Source organism: Vulpes lagopus, chromosome 24 (genome assembly GCF_018345385.1).
Source record: "Vulpes lagopus strain Blue_001 chromosome 24, ASM1834538v1, whole genome shotgun sequence".
NCBI classification, from domain to species: domain Eukaryota; kingdom Metazoa; phylum Chordata; class Mammalia; order Carnivora; family Canidae; genus Vulpes; species Vulpes lagopus.
Genome location: NC_054847.1, coordinates 32,774,566 through 32,795,464, shown reverse-complemented (window position 1 = coordinate 32,795,464; position 20,899 = coordinate 32,774,566). Strand labels below are relative to the sequence as shown.

Genomic DNA, 20,899 nt, shown 5'->3' with positions numbered 1-20,899 from the left:
TGTAGAATATGCCTATTGGTGATTTTCTGTTTTGTTTTTTTATTTTTTATCCCTCGAATTCTTCGGTAAGAAACAACCCTTCCTACCATTTGGGTTTTTTTTTTTTTTTACTTGTATCAGTATGAACTCATGGATATTAAATTTCTTCTATGTGATGTAGTCTGATACGGTTATTTATTTTGTTGCTCAAATCATTTCACCTTTGCCCATTGGGCACCTTTCAGGGTGGCTCCTATAAGACCTTAACATACTCTGTCATTGTTTTTGAGCACTTCCTTACATTCTGGCACCACAAGATATTCATCTTGTATTTTCCCTGTTCCAGACCCCCCTCTCTCCAAGGAGCCCTGGTCTATGTATTAAGGATTGGCATTTAAAAGGCAAAAATCTAAGCACTAGGCGTGCTCACTGCTGCTGGGACCATTATATGGACAGAGCTTAGAAATATATTATGGATACTAACCTCTGTATGCATACATATCAGTATTTATTTCCATTGTCTAATTATATCTATTCCTTAAACCATGAGTTCCTATTGGTGCTTCCTATATCATTCAACACCACAGACTTTAGACTATCTTATTTTTCCAACTTGTGGCTTTTTTTTTTTCTAGAAAGCCTGGCCCTCATTACCTATGATATGTTTGCTTATTTGTTCAACTTTTTTTTAAAGATGTATTTATTCATGAGACACAGAGAGGCAGAGACACAGGCAGAGGGAGAAGCAGGCTCCCTGCAGGGAGCCCAATGTGGGACTCGATCCCAGGACCCTGGGGTCATGCCCTGGGCTGAAGCCAGACACTCACCCCTGAACCCTCCAGGCGCTCCTATTGAACTTTTATAGGCACATAGTTTTTAGGATTGCTAACCCATATTCCTGTGAGAAACAAATGTACTACAGTATCTTATTTGGTTATTTTTGTCTATAGCTTAATGAGTCAAAATACCATTTTCAAAAGTAAAATAAATTGTTTTCTAACTCCCTTCAGCATAGTCTTGTCATGCATTTATAACACAATTAGGTTTATTTGTTATGATTTGTATTCCACTGGCATCCCCTTCCCCATTCTGCTTGATTCTGTTTTAATTTACACACAGTAAATCACTCTTTGTAGTATATAGCACTATAGGATTTTTTTTTAAAACAAGATTTTATTGATTTGAGAGAGAGAGCATGAGCAGGAAGAGGGGCAGAGGAAGAGGGAGAAGCAGACTTCCCTCTGAGCAGGGTTCTCCAGGCTCATCGTGACCTGAGCTGAAGGCAGATGCTTCACTGAGCCACCCAGGCGCCTCTGGACTATGGCTTTTAACAAACGCAAAGTCATGTGTTCACCCCAGTGAAGACACAGAAAATCTATCACCTCAAAATTACCCTCTTGCTTCCTTTTCCTTCCTTGAGATCCACAGAAGCATTTTATGCACCTATTTTTAAAGAAACAAACTTTTAAAAACCTTTTCTAGAATGTCATGTAAATGGGATTATGAAGTCTGCAGCCATCAGGTCTGTTTCTTTGTCTTAGTAAAAATCCACATATGTACTCTACACGTTGCTGTAAAAACCAGTAGTTTATTGTATTTATTACAGAGTGATATCCCGTTGTATGAATATACCACAACTTATTCATTCACAGTCTAGGGATATCTGAGCTGTTTCTAGTTTTTGACAATTATGAATAAAGCTGCTGTATACATTTGAGTATAGGTTTTTGTGCATATGTTGCATATGTAAGTTTTCATTTTCTTGAGTAAATAAATACCTAGGAATAGAAGCAATTCTTGCGTTCCCACTAGCTCCAAAAAGTAAGAAAGGATAAATAGATTTTAAGTCGTTTTCACCCTTCAGGAATTCCTAGACCTACAGGAAATGAACACAGCATCAAAAACTTTGTTTTAATTTCCATACAGTAAAATTTCACTCTTTGTGGCCTACAATACTATAACTTTACAAATGCACAGTCATACACATTCACCACTGTCGTCAAGATACAGAAAAGCTCTTTATCGCTCCATGATAACTGCCAAACTAGAATAAGTACCATGGCAGAGAACAGAATAATGGACCATAAAATTATGGTCGCAACATTAAACCCATTATTCATCGAGGGGGACATGGGTCCTACCGAGTATGAAGATCAGGGGTGGTTAAGCTGTGTCTGAAAAAAGATACAGGAAAAATCCCCTGCAATCCAACCAGAATGCATTTCTCTATACTCACAAGATGGTTTTTAACCCCTGTAGAACCTGTACAAGGAGGCTTGGGATAGAGTGAAGGCCACCAGCTACATCCTGCCTACCAGTACCATGTCCCTGACGCATGCCAAGAACCAGAAGCATCTGGCTAGCCATGTAAGTCAAGTACAAGTGTGATGACCTCTCACCCACCCCCTGCCTTCCCCAGTTCTCCACTCCTGGAATTTTTCTAGCTCACTCATGTGTTTTATAATATGTTTATGTATATTGTAAAAGAAAATCTGAAATTACAATGAGCTATTTACATATCATAGTAAGGTTTATGAACTTCAACCCTTTATGCCCAAAATGTTCTTAAGTAAAGCCTTTTTTTTAATGTTTTTATTTTAATTTTTTTAATAATAAATTTATTTTTTATTGGTGTTCAATTTGCCAACATACAGAGTAACACCCAGTGCTCATCCCGTCAAGTGCCATTCCCATTCACCTCCACTCCCCGCCCTCCTCCCCTTTCACCACCCCTAGTTCGTTTCCCAGAGTTAGTAGTCTTCATGTTCTGTCTCCCTTTCTGATATTTCCTACCCATTTCTTCTCCCTTCCCTTCTCTTCCCTTTCACTGTTATTTATATTCCCCAAATGAATGAGACCATATAATGTTTGTCCTTCTCCGATTGACTTACTTCACTCAGCATAAAGCATAATAAAACCTTTTATTGTAAAATGACCTATAACCTTCATTGCAGTCCTAAGAAGCTAGTTCTCTTTCAGAAAATAACCTCCTTTAGGGACTTTTACCTCTTAATTGTGAACCTTTTACATAGCATTTTAGATCAGTATTTCTCAAACCTTTTTTTTTTTTTTTTACCAGTGAGAGTTTTGTGTTTCAAGTCCACATACACACACACACCTGAAGTTTATGTGAGTTCCTTCTGACATAAATGTTTTACAGAAGACTATGTACTGCCAAACTAAAGGCAATACACTCTGATCATTTCAATTCTGTTCCATTCGTTTAAATGCTACTGGTCCAATAAATTGATTTCAGTGCCTTCTGGCCTAGAGATATGTGTTTAGCAAAAGACTTTGTTAGTATGTGGAATTAATTTAATATTTACCTGGAGGAAAAACCAATGTATGTGACTTTACCCAGAACCATGTCTGTTTGGAGGGCTGCAAACACACTATCCCAAAGGAGCAAACTTCATTTGGGAAGAAGAGTTTTGTAACTAGAACTTAGAAAGCTAAACAGAGGTTTTCTCCTTTAGTCATGAAAAAAGTTATAGATGCAGGATTTTCAGCAACTTGTTTTTGGAACAAAAGATGGGACACAGAGAAATCCTTTAAAAGAAAAATTTCAACAGTAGTTCTTTAAAAATGTGCCTTTGAGTACTGTCTTCTCTATAACCAAGGAATGGTTTAGAGGTAAGGAGCATGTGAACTAATCTCGAAAATTCTGCTGGGAATTTTGGTTGGTTTCCAGTCAATAAAGGACTTCACTGCAATTCTGGCACAAATATTCCCATATTCTTCTTCTTTTTCCTTTTTTTTTTTTTAAACTAAGATGTGGGCCTCTGAGTAATGAGAGAATTGTTATCTTATCATGTGCTAGGAGCTTGGATCTTAGTCTCCACAAAGGCCTTAACTCCTAGTTCGTGAAATCATGGAGCATTAATTCATTGGCAGTAGGATTTAAGAACCATAAACTGGTATTCCCATAGAAATTGGTTACAGTGTATTTTTGGAAAACCTTGTAAAAACTGAAATTCAAGCACTGTGTCTCTTAAGCATCAAAGTAATCAGTTACTAAAAACAAATTCCTAAGCACATTTTTCACCTTTAATTCGTGGTTAAGATAAGTAAAGTCATTATCATGAAAGAGATTATTTAAAAATTATGTAAACTGTAAAATGAGTTTGGTGTAGTAGCAGAAGTACTAGTATGAGTATGGACATTTTTAAAACAGTAATTAAATTTTATGGCTCTCCACAATTTAAAAAGTAGTATCAGATATAGTTTCATCCTCAGGTACTCATGCTACACCTCCACCTCTGCACAGATGAGGAAACAGGCTCACAAGAGGTGACCCCAAGTTGGCTGGACAAGCTGGGCCCGTCCTATTTAGTCTTGTACTCTTTACCAATATAGATCCATTACTCTCCAAAACTTTTTCTTCCTTTGTACTTTTTCTCTGTAGATCAAATATCGAGAAGAATATGAAAAGTTCAAAGCTCTTTATACTTTACCAAAAAGCGTTGAGGATGATCCAAATACAGCACGGTGCCTCAGAGTCGGCAAGTTTAACATTGATGTAAGTAATCCCAGAGGCCTTACTTCACAGCAAAGCCAAGTAGTATAGCTGTCTATCGCAAATCAGAACATTTTCCACGCTGACAAATTGAATTTAAATAAAATTTTTAAAAACAACATTTTCTGTCAATGCATATGGCGCTGACTGTGAGTATATGAAGAAGCGAGGTGTTACTATGAATCTGTAGACAGTGTCAGAAAATTCCAGATCCCACCTGATTGCCATACATTGTTTACCTCGACTTCTCTGGTGTATAACAAGGGTTTAAGAACCAGATTGCCTCGATACCTTACACAATTCCCTAAATAATTGGCATACTATTTTATCTTCACAGCGCCTATACAGATCAGTTTATGAAAAGAACAAGATGAAAATCCACATCGTGCCTGACATGGTAGAGATGGTTACTGCTAAGGATTCTCAGAAGAAAGTCAGTGAGATTGATTACCGCCTACACCTCCATGAGTGGATTTGCCACCCTGACTTGCAAGTCAACAGCCACGTCAGGAAAGTCACAGATCAGATCAGCGACGTAAGCCCACTGCTTGTGAAGGTCCCCCTCGCTGGCTTCACATGCCCATCCTGAGGGGAAGCAGACCCACCTGCGTCTGTACCCTGGCCTTCTTCCAGCATTGCTGTCCTCTGTACCTGTGGGTCTGTCCCTGGAAGCAGGGCCCTGTGTGCCAGTGTTTTCAGGGCACCCTCAGCCTCATTGCATAACACCTTTTGAATTTCATTCCATAAAGTCATCCCCGGCCCACAGGGTGTCCGTGTTTTTGGTGTTTGAGTTACAGTCAGTTTCTTTTCTCTGATTCCCTCTATCCACCGCAATCCTTTAGATTGTATACAAGGATGACCTCACCTGGCTAAAGGGCATTGGATGCTACGTCTGGGACACTCCTGAAATTCTTCACGCCAAGCATGCTTATGATCTACGTAACGATGTGAGTTTGCCCTATCTTATGGGGTTTTTTGAAAAGTATATTTCCTTTTCTACATAGTCTAAGTCAAAGGGAGAGTTATGGACATTGTCACAGACCAGCTATGTCTTAAATGATATTGAGGATGGCTGAGCTGGAGAAGGATGCTAAGGAGCAGAGAACGGCTGTTTCTTGGAATGCACATAGCTTTCCTATTAAACAACACGGTCAAGCTGTCCTGTTGTCCTTCCCTGGCGCCTCTCTCTACATTTGGACTATTTCAGATCTATCAAGCACATGATTCTCATATTAGGGGAATCTCACTTGTGAGGTGTTTGTGATGCTATAGACAGGATCTATTTAAAAAGAGAATTTGCTGAGCAAATTAACACTGTAATCAAGAGTTCAGTAAAAAAGCTTAAATGTTCCTAGAAGAGCAGCTGTCACGCCTGCTAGAAGGCTCTAGAAGCTCCATAGGACTATAAGCATCCATTATGCAGATTGTCATAAAATTCAAATGCCTCCTGGTCAATTGAATAAGTGCTAATGAAAGTAAATGTCATGAGTTTTAATAGCAACCAAACCCTCCGTGAAAGCAGCAATTTCTAGAACCGTGAATGGTCTAACACAGGCTTCTTTTATTCCTCTTGGCAGATCAAGTACAAATCTCACGCACAGAAGACCAGGAATGACTACAAGTTGGTCACAGACACTCCAGTCTATGTACAGGCTGTGAAAAGTGGGAAACAACTGAGTGATGTAAGTGCCCGAGGAGAAGTCGTGTGGACAGTAATAAACATGGGGCCACCACTCAAGCAGACATGGCAAAAAAAAAAAAAAAAAAAGTGGCTTTTTCTAACTGGGAGACCAGAGTTAGTGCCTTAGAAAGTTACTTATGGTTCTGCTCGTATTTCCTAAAACCCGGTGTGCTCAATCAGTTCCCAGGGTGGAGGTAGAAATGATATAACTCTATGGAATACTCAGTGTTTTAGAGCTTTTTGCTTTAAAGCTGCTTTTTGAGGCCTCATATCAAGAGCAGCAGTTGTGTCTTGCTGGGTCAGCCTTCTGGAAAATTAGAGCTGGTCGTGGCAGGATGAAGGAGGGGGCAGGCCACGTGGTGAGTGGTGTGGGTGCCGTGGGGCCCTTCGTCCACAGTCTGGGCAGGCCTGGTGCCCAAGCCTCAGCCGCACACCGCACCCACTATCTGATGTGGGGGGCAGAGCCAGCACACAGCTGCTCTTTTTTTTTTTCTTTTCACTAACCCCGCAAATAAATAAGTAAATATCAAATCCCACCAGCAAGTTAGAATGTAAAAACCCATTGTTTTGAAGCTTAGAGCCCTAAGATAGCCACTGTTCCCTCCCTATGCTGAGCCATGTCCTCTGCTTCCCTCTCGCTGTGGGGTGCACACGCCACTTGCGAGACTGTTGACAAGACAATGATGGGTCAGTTGTTTAGGCAAAGGGAAACCTTCCTTCCTTTCTTGAAGAGAGACTTAGGTTTCCATTTACTTCTTTCCAACGATGCTGCTGTGATCAGAATCAGCTGACCCCTCTTCTGTCTGACACAGGCCGTCTATCACCATGACTACGTGCACAGTGTCAGAGGCAAAGTGGCTCCAACGACGAAAACTGTGGACCTGGACCGGGCCCTTCATGCACACAAGCTCCAGAGTGAGGTGAGCAGTGAGAACCCAGTGCAGGGGCTAGCAGAAATCCAAGGGGCGGCCTCCGAGGGCCAGGCCACTGGCTTCGTCAGAACCCTCCTTGGCTTGGGCTTTATCTCACCCTGACCTTCTCAGTTGTCAATGCTGTTCCATTCACCTGAGTTAAAAAACAAAGAAAAAACCCAAACAGTACACTGAGCAACATTGCATTTACATTTACAAGATACAAGGAAGAGAGAAAGCCAACCTGCATCAAACAACCTAAAACCAAAAAGACAAAGAGAAGGCACATAATCTTAAGGGACTGCTAACAGTAAGAGAAAGGGCTAGAAATTATTGTTGGAATTCAGAAGAGAAAGAAACTGGATTCCACTCATGTATTTAATATCCCTTTTGGGTGTTACCTGGTCAGGCTACTTTGGTCTCAGTCTTTGATGTCACTCTCCTATAGTGAATGTTGAAAGACATTTGGTCTCTGATATCTCTGATACTATTCTTACTCCTGGAGCTCCCCCAAAAGACAGGCTATTTAGGATCATGGTCAGAAACTCCTTTCCTCCATCTGCCAGGGATCAGAGAATCATGACCTCTTCATGGCCTGACACTGTGTTTATGGGAGGGATGGGATGGGGTTCCAGGGATGTGCCTTATTATTATGACTGTCTCCGGGACTGGTGATGATGTGAATGACACCTAAGGGTTCACGACACCGGAGGCACTGACTGCCTGTTCTCTCTACGTCTCCCATTTTCTTGCTAGATTCCATGCAGCTAATTGGGCATACATTCAAAACATAGAAGAATTATTTCCTACGGGCCCCTTCACTCATCGCTTGCTCGCTCTGTTTTTTAAGATTTTATTTATTCTTGAGAGACACAGGCAGAGGGAGAAGCAGGCTCCCTGCAGGGACCCCATTGGGGACCAGATCCCAGGACCCAGGGTCACGCCCTGAGCCCAAGGCAGGTGCTCAACCACTGAGCCCCCCAGGCATCTCTCTCACTCTCTCTGTCTCTCTCTCTTAAAGATTTGGTTTATTTACTCAAGAGAGATGTAGCGAGTGAGTATTAGGGAGGAGGGTGGGGGCCGAGCAGGGAGCCTGATGGGCTCGGAGATGTGACCCGAGCCCAAGGCCTGCCGTGGAGCACGCAGGCACCTGTCCCTGTTGAAGCAGGGGGTCAAGGATGATGCATTCGTTGCCGGGCCCTTTGAACTCCCCTGACTTCTTGTGACATCGGCCTGGTAAACGAGGACACGTGGCATCTCGACCGAAAGCCTGGAGTGGGCTGTGTGCGGTGTGTTTGACTCAATGGGCCCTGGCGCAGCCTAACCCCTTGCTTTCTATAGGGCCTGTACCGCGGTGCCGGCCGGCGCACCCTTCCCACAGGATACCGGCTCCCCGGCGACACGGTGGCCTTCCAGCACGCCAAGGACAAGCGCTATCAGAGCAGCTATGTGAGTGCCTCCCCACACCCGAGGCCTGCCGGGAGAGGGGCACTGACCTGGGCCCCTGGGGGTGGGGAGTTGGGGAGGGCAGGCCTGTGCTGAGCATGCCCCTCTCCCACGTACCTGGTGTGTGGCCGTTGCAGCGCCTCTGCCTCCGTTAGTGCACAAGCATCCCAGCGACTCCAGGCACCCCATGGGCAGTGGCAGTGGCCTGGGGAGAGGATGTCTCGTGTGTCCCTTGGGCAGATGGGGTTCTTTGAGGGCCGACTGGCTCCAATGCTGGCCCCATGGTGCACCCTCCGCTGCTGAGAAGAAAGCTGGGGGCAAAGGGGCTCCCACCAGCTGCGGGGATACTGGGGATACTTGGGAGCTCCACGCAGGGGCGGAGTGGGGGGAAGCTGTATGCAGTCCGCAGAACCATAAGCTCTCTTCTGCCTTTGGAGTCCTGGGACCCAAGCCTGCCGGCGGCCAGCAAACAAACCCAGAGGCCCAAACTCACGGTCTCCAAATCAGACACTTGCAGATAAAACTACCTAATGTGTCATTTTTTCTGGTAAATCCATCTGGAAAGTTACTTATCGGCCTCAGAAGTAGTCTCTCCTCTCTTCCTTGCAGGTTCTAACTCCCCAGCTGTGCTGGGACTAAATACAAGGCTTTCCCTTGTATTTTTCATAGCTGCCTGCAAGCAGGTTTTCCTAGGCAACACTGAATTTTATTCCTCTCTGCACCTGGCTTGTATAGCCAAGAAAATAGTTGTCAAGGTCCTGATTACTAGTGATATTTTGTCCATGACTTTTTCTTGTACTTAATACATGGAGAGTGATTTTCAAATTTAAGCAGCAGCTCCTTTCTGTGTGAGGAATGTACAGCTACTCTTTGTGACCCAGCAGCGAACTCGTTCTGACTCTGCCTTCCCAGTACAAATACAGAGAAGTGTGGGAACACATCAAGGCACACAGATACACACTTGGCCCCAAAGACATCCCATTTGTCCATGTCCAGAGGGTGAACAATGTTACCAGTGAGGTACAGTGAATGTTGATTCTGTGGGGGGCGTATTGAGTTTCAAAGGCCAAGGCTTTGTACTATGTCTTAGTTAGAAATTTCTGTATCAGCAAGGAATGAGAGGATCCTTTTTGTTACCATTTTTTTAAAAAATTTTTTATTTATTTATGATAGTCACCCAGAGAGAGAGAGAGAGAGAGAGAGAGGCAGAGGGAGAAGCAGGCTCCACGCACCGGGAGCCCGATGTGGGACTCGATCCCGGGTCTCCAGGATCGCGCCCTGGGCCAAAGGCAGGCGCCAAACCGCTGCACCACCCAGGGATCCCTTTGTTACCATTTTGAAGTTTGTATCCATCAGTGACGTCTTTTTGTATTTGGCAATGCCATTGTCAATTGCACAGATTATGATGCAAGTTAATTCCTATTTCTGAGATTTGTTATGAAACAATCACTAATGAATTGCATTTTAGTCTAATTTGTGACTCTGGTTTTCTATATACATGGTTGGTCTGTATATCTGACCCTATCCAACCATGGGATAGAATGTGGAAGACTTTATGCTCAGAATTCTTCACCTAAGTAAAATAAGTACCATTTCCTCTTTTTTCCTAATGTCAGACACTTTCTTTATCCTTAAATGCTCCTATCATGGCTCTTTGTGTAGAATACTTGATTATTGATTAGTCAACTGATGCCCTCATCTTCCCACACTAAATACCTGCAGTGGTTTTGCTTCCAGTGTAGAGATAGTATCGACAGTTTTTTTTTAAATTGGAGTTCAATTTGCCATCATAGAGCATAACACCCAGTGCTCATCCCATCAAGTGCCCCCCTCAATGCCCATCACCCAATCACCCCCACCCACCTCCCTTTCCACCACCCCTTGTTCGTATCCCAGAGTTAGGAGTCTCTCATGTTCTGTCTCCCTTTCTGATATGTCCCAATCATTTTTTTCTCCTTTCCCCTTTAGTCCCTTTCACTATTTTTAATATTCCCCAAAAGAATGAGACCATAAAATGTTTGTCCTTCCCCGATAGACTTACTTCACTCAGCATAATACCCTCTAGTTGCATCCACGTGTATGGACCGTTGTCCCACAGACTGGAAGACAAGATTCACACAACTCCCGATACACCTGAAATCTGCCAAGTCAAGAAGACACAAGAGGCTGTCAGTGAGGTGAGTGTTTTCTTAAGAGAGAGGGCAGGCTGTGGCACCCCGGGAGGAATGTCAGCCATGTGGACTCTGATGTGTGTGTTTCGGGCCATTTTTTAGTAGATCTACAAATCCGACTTCTTCAAGATGCAAGGCCACGTGATCTCACTGCCTTACACATCCCAAAGTGATCCATTGCCGCTATGTGGGAGACATCACAGTGATGTAAGCATCTCGTCTAGGTCTTTCTGAAAAGCTCTTACCAAGGGGCTGTGTACATGTTACCAAGCCAGTGGTCTTTGAACTGCATTCTGCATTGAGTCCTTATACACTGGGTAGAGAGCTCGGAGGTGAAATTGTGTGGAAGCGGGACCCCGCATTTCGCCAACCACGGAAACAGTAGTAGAAGAACATTTTGGAATTACAAGCATTGCTGGCCACCACTCTAAATTCAACACTGAACCATTACCAGCCCCTCACCCTACCTGGTCTCGTCCTGGGTCCCATGTAGTATCCTTCTCCTGCTCATCCCCACTCGCATCCTCATTAGCAACTTCCTCCTCCCATGTTTGTTTCTCCTTAAATATTTCCATCTCCTGAAAGACCACTCCATTCAATCCATGTTTTCCTCCCATCAGTATAAGAACAAATAGCAATATTTTCCTTAGCTCAGAATTAGAGATTAAATTTAAAAAGCTGTGATTCATTTGAGTGCAAGCCAACTAAGAATATAGGCTGGACGTGTTCAAGCAAAATGAAACCTATATCAACATGAAGGTCTCACTACTCTATCTTATTGGTTCTTGTTTGCATTTAATCCTGGCCAGGTATATTTCTGTTTCTGCCACACAGATTTAATATAAGGAGGACTTGCGGATCCTCAGGGGACTGGGCTGCTTCCTGTGTGACATTCCCGACACGGTCCGCTGCTGACACATGCGCAAGCTCTGGGCGAGTGCACACCTTCACGACACATAGCTACCCTGGCACAGCTTCCATATGTCACGTCACCAGCCTCATTATAATTCTTTCAATGACTGATTAACTTGTGCTTCTGTTTTTTTCTTTAGGTCTAACTACCTGTACACTGATAAGGCGAGGAAGATGTGAGACAAATACAAAGGGGTGCTTGACACTCCAGAATGCAGAAAAGTACAGGAACTGAAGACACATCTGAGCGAGGTAAGGATGCTGAACCTGTCAATGCAAGTGACTTATTCCTCTGCTGACTGTTTTACAGGCAACTGCGCTTAGAAAAAAAAAAAATCTCCCCTCTAATGTAATTATGGAGTGGCTACCGTGTCTAAGCAAGTCAGTTGACCTCGTTTTGCCTCATTTTCCTTATTGTGTCCCCTTTTGGATAAGGATGTTGGTACTTGACTACCTGTGACTGGAGCTGCTGAGAGTTGATTTTATACATTGGAAAGGCCTATGTTACACTATTGTTGTGGTCTCCAAACCAAATTTATTTCAAAACTTGCTCTTCTAGTCCGTGTCATCAGAAACCCTAACAGTGCTGGTGCCATTTGAAAAGTCTTTCATGGCTCCCTGCTCTGCGGCCCACTCACCAAATTCTGGACTATTTTGTTTCATTTTCAGTTGGCCTCAAGGCTTCCAGTCTATCGCAGCTAGTTGGGTATAGATCTCGTGCTCTCCCCTCCATTCCTCATTCCTTGAGGGTTGGACCCCATCTTATTTTGATGTGTGTCCCATAGTGCCTTGGCTATAATAGATGTCCATGTTGGCCAGTGATTAAATGTGCTTTGTAAAGGCGAGGGTGTTCCACAGATGTAAATGCTTTTCTTATGACAGATGAGTTGGCCATTCTCATTCAACTCGATTTGTCGTGTAGCTTCATCAGACTCCGCTGAGCGAAGCACTCATTGGCAGTCAGGCCACTTGACTGACCCCCCATTTTCAATAGTTTTAGTGACTGCCTATTAGGAATCACTTATGCTCTTAGACTTAAAGATGTCCTGGCAACAAGGCTGCCCGCAGTGAGGGGGTGGGCTTGGGCAGCTTCCTACACTCCTAGTGAGCTAGTGGCAGAGGGTGATAAGTTCTTTAGCTTTCATAAATGCTAAATTGAGCCCATTTGCTTTGCTGAAAGCTTACCTGTGTCACTTCCCCTGGCACCAGCACTTAGCCAGGAATGCCTATGTTCTTGTATCTCAGCAAAGTGCTGCTCTGCACTGGCCGTATATTAGAACCACCTGGGAAGTATTTCTAAACTCCCCTTGAGTGGGCTCTGACTCCCCAGCCTCACAGCAGACTTTCTGATTCTCTGCGTGTAGGCATCTGCGTGCTTTTAGCTGCTCCATAATGATTCTAATAATGATTCTAATATGCAGCCAGTGTTGGAAACCACTGCTTTAAGTAGCGCGCCTGTCCTCCAGCTGCCACGTCGTAAAACATTGTATGGTAACTTGAGATGGATATTGGTATCTCTGAAATACCTTTATTTTTCTTGGCTCTTTGGATTCAGAATTATCTAAATCTTCCATTTCTCCTTTTCCCAATTCCTGTTAGGATTCTGTGGGCCTTGTGCATCCACATTGAGGAAGAAGACTGTCTATCCTTTAGTAATTCATTTTCTCCCACACTTGCCTCACTGGAACAATGACGTGAGCATGATAAAATACTGAGCCACCTCCTCTATTTTGTAAAAGACTGAGAGGATTGGTATTCATTCTTTGAATGTTTGGTAGAATTTAGCGATGAAGCCTTCTGATCTTGGACTTCTGTTTGTTAGGAGGTTTTTGATGATTGATTCCATCTTCTTCCTAGTAATTGGTCTGTTTAGATTTTCTAGTTCACCATCATTCAGTGTTGACATGGGCAGCCCAGTGGCTCAGCAGTTTAGAACCTGACTTCAGCCCAGAGTGTGATCCTGGAAACCCAGGATCGAGTCCCACATCGGACTCACTGCATGGAGCCTGCTTCTCCCTTTGCCTGTGTCTCTGCCCCCCCCCCGCGCCCCCCCCCCCCCCGCGGTCTCTCATGAATAAATAAATCTTTTAAAAAAAAATTCAGTGTTGGCGTGTTGTATGCCTCTAGGAATTTATCTATTTCTTTCAAGTTGTCCGGTTTGTGTAGCACATCATTGTTTATAGGAATCTCTTTGATACTCTGTATTTCTGTGGTATGGAGTATTCCATCTCCTCTTTCAATTCTGAGTTTGAGTTCTCTTTTTGTTGGTGAGTCTAGGTCTAGGTTTGTCAATTTTGTTTATCTTTTCAAAGAACCAGTGCTTTCATCGATCTTTTCCATTGTATTTCCATTGTATCCATTTTTTTCCATTGTATTTTTAGTTTGTATTTTACTTCTTCCCTGATCTTTATTTCCTTCCTTCCACTAACTTTGGGCTTATTTATTCTTCTTTCTCAAGTTCCTTTAGGTGTAAAGTTGGGCTGTTTTGTTTTGTTTTGTTTGAAAATTTCCTTGTTTTTTGAGGTAGGCATTGTTATAAACTTTCGCCTTAGAACTGCATCCCGTAAGTTTTGGTATGTTACATTTTCATTTGTCTCAAGATTTTTTTTTATTTCTCTTTTGATTTCTTCTCTGACCCATTGTTGTTCAGTATCATACTATTTAATCTCCACATATTTGTGAATTTTCCAATATTCTTCATGTAATTAATTTCTAGTTTTATCTCACTATGATTGGAAAAGATGCATGATAGGATTTCAGTCCTCTTAAATGTATTGAGTCTTGTTTTATGCCTAACATACGATCTGTCTTGGAAAATGTTCCACATACACTTGAAAAGAAAGTGTATTCTGATGCTTTTAGATGGAATGTTCTTAAGTATCTGGTCTACTCTATGGCCATTGTTTCCGTATCGATTTTCTCTCTGGATAATCTATGCATTGACATAAGTGCGAAATTAGAGTCTCCAGCTCTTATTGTATTGCTGTTTCTCTGCTTAAGTCTGTTAATATTTGCTTTAGCAATCTAGGTGCTCCTGTGTTGGGTGCATATTTACAAATGTTATATGTTTTGTTGAATTGGCTCCTTTATCACTATATGATGCCCATCTCTGTCTCTTATTAAAGTCTGTCTTGTCCATATAAGTATAGCTACTCCTCCACGTTTCTTTTGGTTTTCATTTGCACAAAATATCTTTTCCTACCCCTTCACTTCTAGTCTCTGTGTGTCCTTACATATAAAGTGAGTCTCTTGTAAGCAGCATACCGATAGGTCTTATTTTTTTTTTAAAGATTTATTCACCCATTTTAGAGAAAGAGCAAATAAGCAGGAGCAGGAGGGGCAGAGGGAGAGGGAGAATCTCAAGCAGTTTCTGTGCCAAGCATGGAACCTGACTCGGGGCTCAGTCCCACATCCCTGAGATCATGACCTGAGCTTAAACCAAAACTCAGATGCTTAACTGACTTTGCTACCCGGGTGCCCTGGTAGATTTTGTTCTTTAATCCATTTGGCCGCTCTGTCTTTTCAGTCGGGAATTTAGTCTGTTTACATTTTGAGTAGTTACTGATTATGTATTATGGGCTTAGTGCTATTTAATTGTTTTCTGGCTGTTTGTATAGTCTTTATCTCTTCCTTTCCTCCTCTCTTGCTCTCTTCCTTTGTGCTTTGATTTATTTTAGTGGTATGCTTGTATTTCTTTCTTTTTATCTTTTGCATATTTCCTACAGGTTTTTGCTTTATGGCTATCGTGAAGCAACTTCTACAACAGTCTATTTAAGTTGATAACCACTTAAGTTTGATCCCATCGTAAAGCTCAACATTATTTCCCCCCATGTTTTATGTTTTTGATGTCACATTTTACATGTTTTTCTTTTGTGTATCCCTTACTTAATTGTAATCAGTTATTTTTATTCTTTGTCTTTTACTACATATGCACCTTTCCAGTGAGATCTATTCTTCATATGTGTTCTAATCACTAAGTAGCACCCTTTCTTTTCAGTTGAAAGAAATCTCTTTAGCATCTCTCGGGGTTTTCTTGCTTTTTTTTTTTCTTCAACATCCTTTGTAAGGCTGTTTTAATGGTGATAAAGTCCTTTAGCTTTTGCTTGTTTAGAAAAGTCTCTCTCTTTCACTTCTGAATGATAACTTTGCCAAGTAGACTAGTGTCGGTCAGAAGATTTTTTCTTTCAGCCCTTCGAATGTATTGTGTTACTCCCTCTGGTCTGCAAAGTTTCTGCTGAAAAATAGCTGATTCTCTTAGGAGGTGGGGGGGATGTGTTCTATTGTATGTAACAAGTTGTTTTTTTGGGGGGGTACTTTTAATGGTTTCTTCTTGTCTTTAAATTTAACATTTCAATTAGTATGTGTCTTGGTGTTGATTTCTTTGGAATCCCCTAATTTGAAACCCTCTGTGCTTCTTAGATCTGTATGTCTGTTTTCTTCTCCTGGTTAGGGAATTTAGTATTTCAGCCGTTATTTTTTCAAATAATATTTCTGTCCCTTTCTCTCTTTTTCCTTTGGGAAGCCCTATGACGCAAATGGTAGTCCATTTGATGCTATCCACAAGCTTATGAGGCTATCTTCACTTTTTTTTTTCATTCTCTTCTCCTTTGGTGCTCTGATTAGGTGAGCTCCACTGTCTTATCTTCAAGTTACTTGATCTTCTGCTTTACCTAATTTTCTGTTGAAACCCTCTAGTGTATTTTTCAGCTCAGTTTTGTATTCTTCAGCTCTGTGTCTTCTATTCCATAGTTTCCTATATTTTCCATCTTTTTGTTGACATTCTCACTGCGTTCGTTCATTCTTATTTCCAGTTTGGTGAGTATCTTTATGACTATTATTACCTTAAACTCTTTATCAAGTAAACCATCTCCATTTTATTAAGGTTTTTTCCCTGAGTTTTATCTTGTTCTTTCATTTGGAACATATTCCTCTGTTTCTTCATTTTGCTTGACTCTCTGTGTTAATTTCTATACAATAAATGAAACCACCATCTTTCCAGTCTTGAAGGAATGGCTTCATGGAGGAGGTGGAGCTTGTTGTTCAACCCTGTCTCATCTGTTGGTTGTCATTCAAACCTTCATGCTTGTGTAAGCAACCTGTTATATTTTTAATAGCTCCGAATAGTTGAGGATTTGCCAAGACCATACAGTGTACCAAAAGGGAGGATCTCAGCACCTAGATTTGGGCTGACTGGAGGCCAAACCCTCAGGCATCAGCTTTTAAATATATGCAAATACAATCATAAGGCACTACAAGCATAAAACCTGCTGACCACCAGAACCAGGCAATCTGTAGGTGTCCTCTGGCTGGCAGTCATAGAAATCAGGACTCCAAACAAGTGTAAAAGTTCTTTTCTGGGTGAAACAAGCAAGCTGGAGCAAGGCAAAGTTTAGAGCACCAAGATGGCATCTACAACCTATGTTCCTTGTTAGCAGCTCTATCGACCACTAGATGTGTCAGACCTAAGGCCTACCCCTCAGGCCAAAGATCTAGGACAAGAAAAGAGGCCTCCTGCTCAGAAAGACTGGGAACATGCCCCAGTATGCTGTCTGTGCAGTGCCTTTGGGGTGGTAGCCTACTAAGAACTGTCCTTCCAATTGCCATAGTCCTGTGGAACCCAGGAATACAAGCGCCCCAGGCTACCAGTGACAGTCAGTCAAGGGGTATCCCCTGTGGCAGCTGCAAAAACCAGGGACCAGGTGTGTAGACATCTTCCTTCCAGGATATATTGGCACTGTGAAGCACAGCAGAGGGTTAAAGGCGAAGATAGAATATGCCCTCTAAATTCTCTGAAAAGGATTATAGTCAGCCCAAGATGCATTTTTAATTAGAAGCCTGCCCCTCAAGCTGCAGTCACAACGATTAGCTAACACGCCTCCTTTACAGGAAGACTGAGCTCCTGACTCTGTTTTCTCTTGCTATGCCCTGGGGGTGGTTGCTATTGAAGAACTCTTTCTCCATTGGTTACAGTCCTAGGGGACCCACAAGAGTAAGCCGTACCAGCCACCAGAGCTAGATCTTATAGGGGTGTCTCCTGGTTACAGTTTTAAAAATCAGACCCCCAGACAGGGATAGGAGCTCCTTTCTGGGTGTTCTTTGTTATGAGAGTCTCATGGGATCAAGAGCACAAGCTTCCTTGACCTTCAGAGCCAAGTGACTAAGTGGTGTCATGTAGGAGGCAGCCACAAATATCAGAATGAATGAAAGTTTGCCCTTTGTGACAACTTGAATGGACCTCAAGGGCATTATGCACTGTGAACTATGCAGAGAGTAAAAGACAAATATCATATGATCTTTCTCATATGTGGAATTAGAATTCTTTCTGAGCATTAAGATATGATTAGATCAGAGCCTTAAGGAAATCTCCTTCTCAGACTTGTGAAAGATGAATGAGTGGTCCAACGGAGGAGGTGTTTTGGGAGGCTTTTGAAGAAGTGTTGAGAAGAAATGGTATAGGAGGCCGAACTAGGGCAGGATCTGCGAAAAAGGAGAAGGTGGGCCAGACTTAAAGGCTGTCTCAAAGTTAGGAGCCCCGAATTCATGATTATTTGTTGTGGGAATGAGGGAAAAGTCTAGGATGACTCCCCCAAGTGTCTGGTCTGCATGACGGAGAGATCAAGGAGTCATTTAGCAAAGTAGAGAAAATAGATAAGGAAGCAGCTTTGGGCTGGAGGTGGAGATAATATAAAAAATTCTGCATTGAACGTGGTTAAAGTTCAGAACATTTTTGAAAATTCGGGCCTGACTTAGGAGAAACACTGGATATGTACATTTGGAAATCCTCCATCTCACATTAATGATTGAGGTCACAGGAACAGACGAGATTACCCAAGGAGAACATACCAGGTAAAAGAAGCCAACCCTGACTCCAGCTAGTGGCAACCTTGGGGAAGGGCAGAACCATAGATGGAGGAGAGCCTAGGAAGGCCACTTAGGAGAGAGCACCAGGATGGGAAGCAGGGAAGAACATTTTCAGGAATGACACAGCTGAGCAGTTTCAGTTGCTACAGAGAACCATTCTTGCATTGGGTCGTTGTGAAGATTTTGGCGGTCCTAATAATAAGGAGAGTGACTACCTTGGTGTGGTTGCGTGGAAGCCATACTGTTACCTTGAGAAATTAATTAAGGAGAAAAAGAAGAAATACGTAGTCGGCTTGGCTGTGAAAGGTAGAAAGAAACAAAATCACTGGTAGAGATTGGAAAAGGCTTAGTGAAGGAAGGGAGCAAAATTTGTTTGCAGATGAAGGACTGAAGAAACAGGAAGGTCGAAGATATAGAGGGGAAGCGGATAATTTCTGGCAGAGGCTCCTAGAATGGGACAGGGGAGAGCAGGACCCAAGAACACAGTAGGAGGCTTGAATCGTGGGAAAGCTACAGAATGTCTCTTCGCTTGATACAAAGGAGAAAAGCAAAGGAGGGCTAAGGAGGAAATATATTATTGGTTTATTGAGCAGCAACCAAGATTGTTGCAGTGGGACAAGCCCCGATTTCTCTATGAAGTAAGCAGTAAAGGCATCTCTCAGCAGAGACCATGACGTGCCAATAAAGCAGAAATAATGAGAATGACTATTTTATGTCCAGCTAGTGTACATGGCTGCAGGCAAAAAGCAGGGGTCAGTCTTCACCTCAGTTCCTGATACTCCTGATCTTTGAAGAGCCAGGCGAGGGCAGAAGCTTCAGAGTCAGGTGAGATTCATAAGCAGAGCCTCACAAACCTGCGGCGCTGGCATCACAGTGGGTGGTTATGTATACTTGCCCACTGCAGCCCAGCAACAGATTGTCACACTTGGTTGTCCCTGATGCAGCCTCGTGGCCCTTCACTTCAAGCAGTTCTCTTTGGGGCCGTCATACCTGTGGCTGTGTTTTACCTAAGCAAGCAATACCACGTCTATTTCTCTAAATCGTGTACAACTTTCGTCATTGGGTGGGTGGATGAATGGTCTGTGGACCGAACTGCTTGATTCCTACTGTAGGACCCATCTATTGTTCGTGACCACTTTTATGCATTCAGACAAAAAGGGGGGAGAATGTGTTGAGAGCTTTGTTAGAATCCTCTCATTCTTCCATCGCCATTCTTTATCACATGGATTTAGAACAGGCCACACTCAACAGTTAGGGTATTAGGTGACTCGGGTGTGTGTGTCTGTGTTTCCAAATGTGAAACAGAGGGAAACAAATGAAAAGAAATGCATATCATACGTGAAAAAATCAGGACGAAAACAAGTAGACACTCCCATTTAAGGGTTAGAAACGAATGAAAATGACTGAATACTAAATAACAAATGTTTTGTCTCTATAACGTCTGATCCCTCTTCTCTGATCCTTTAGCATCTTTATGTTGAACGTGCCACCAAAGAGAGACCCCACCATCTTGCTGGGAAACAGACCAAAGCCCTGAAACACGCTAAAGACGTAAAGGATAATATGGTCAGTGAGGTAAGTTGGGAATTTGGCACCAAGCTACACTGGGTTAAAGAAAAAAAATATTGGGGTGCCCAGGTGGCTCAGTTAGTTAAATGGCCAGCTCTTGATTTCAGCTCAGGTCATGATCTCAGGGTCATGCGAGCAAGCCTTGTGTCAGGCTCACAGGGAGTCTGAGATTCTGCTTCTCTCCCTCTGCCCCTTTCTGCACACACACTCACTTAAACTAAATCATTAAAAAAGAAGAAGAAAAAGTCTTTCCTTAAAAACTTCCCTTGCTGCCTCTGATCAGAGAGCTCATTTCTATTATTATGCTCAGCAGCATCAAAACACAGGTTAAGCTATTTTGGTATCGAGCCCGATATACTATGTCCCCAGGTTACGACAAGTGACATTTATTCCTATGAATAAATAAATTCATGGTTGGGAATTGGGAGGAATGAAGACATTGAACTTAAGTTTGTTTCTTTTTTCTGTTTTTATTTCTTAGACAAAGTACAAGATTCAATATGAAAAAATGAAGGACAAGTATACTCCCATTCCAGACACGCCAGTCCTCATCAGAGCCAAGAAGGCTTACTGGAACGCCAGTGATGTATGCACCCCTTTTCTCTTTCTTCTGTTGTGATAGGGACAGCCAAGGTTGTAGTACCTAAGAAACAAAAGATATTACAGTCCTCCACAGTTCAACGACCTGGTCCACCACATGGATCGTGAAAACAACAACACCGAAATAACGAAAGGCACCAACAGTATCAGTCAGGCACGGGAGCCAAGAATGATGCTAAGAGATGCTAAAAGCCTGTTGTTTTTCTCATTGGTCCTCTCAGTTAGCAAAACTAGGACCCCTTCTTATAATTCC

General features: G+C 42.6%; 1 protein-coding gene across 1 annotated transcript in view; it reads left to right on the top strand.

Moving 5' to 3' along the window:
- The window catches only part of NEB (nebulin), a 210,814-nt gene that overhangs the window by 141,808 nt on the left and 48,107 nt on the right, over positions 1-20,899 (top strand). The window contains 16 exon segments of the mRNA XM_041739331.1: positions 2,239-2,346; positions 4,385-4,498; positions 4,833-5,030; positions 5,338-5,442; positions 6,073-6,177; positions 6,989-7,096; positions 8,429-8,536; positions 9,446-9,558; positions 10,599-10,710; positions 10,807-10,866; positions 10,868-10,906; positions 11,539-11,635; positions 11,756-11,868; positions 19,198-19,302; positions 19,945-20,052; positions 20,528-20,632. Coding sequence (XP_041595265.1) covers positions 2,239-2,346; positions 4,385-4,498; positions 4,833-5,030; positions 5,338-5,442; positions 6,073-6,177; positions 6,989-7,096; positions 8,429-8,536; positions 9,446-9,558; positions 10,599-10,710; positions 10,807-10,866; positions 10,868-10,906; positions 11,539-11,635; positions 11,756-11,868; positions 19,198-19,302; positions 19,945-20,052; positions 20,528-20,632 — 1,698 coding nt within the window.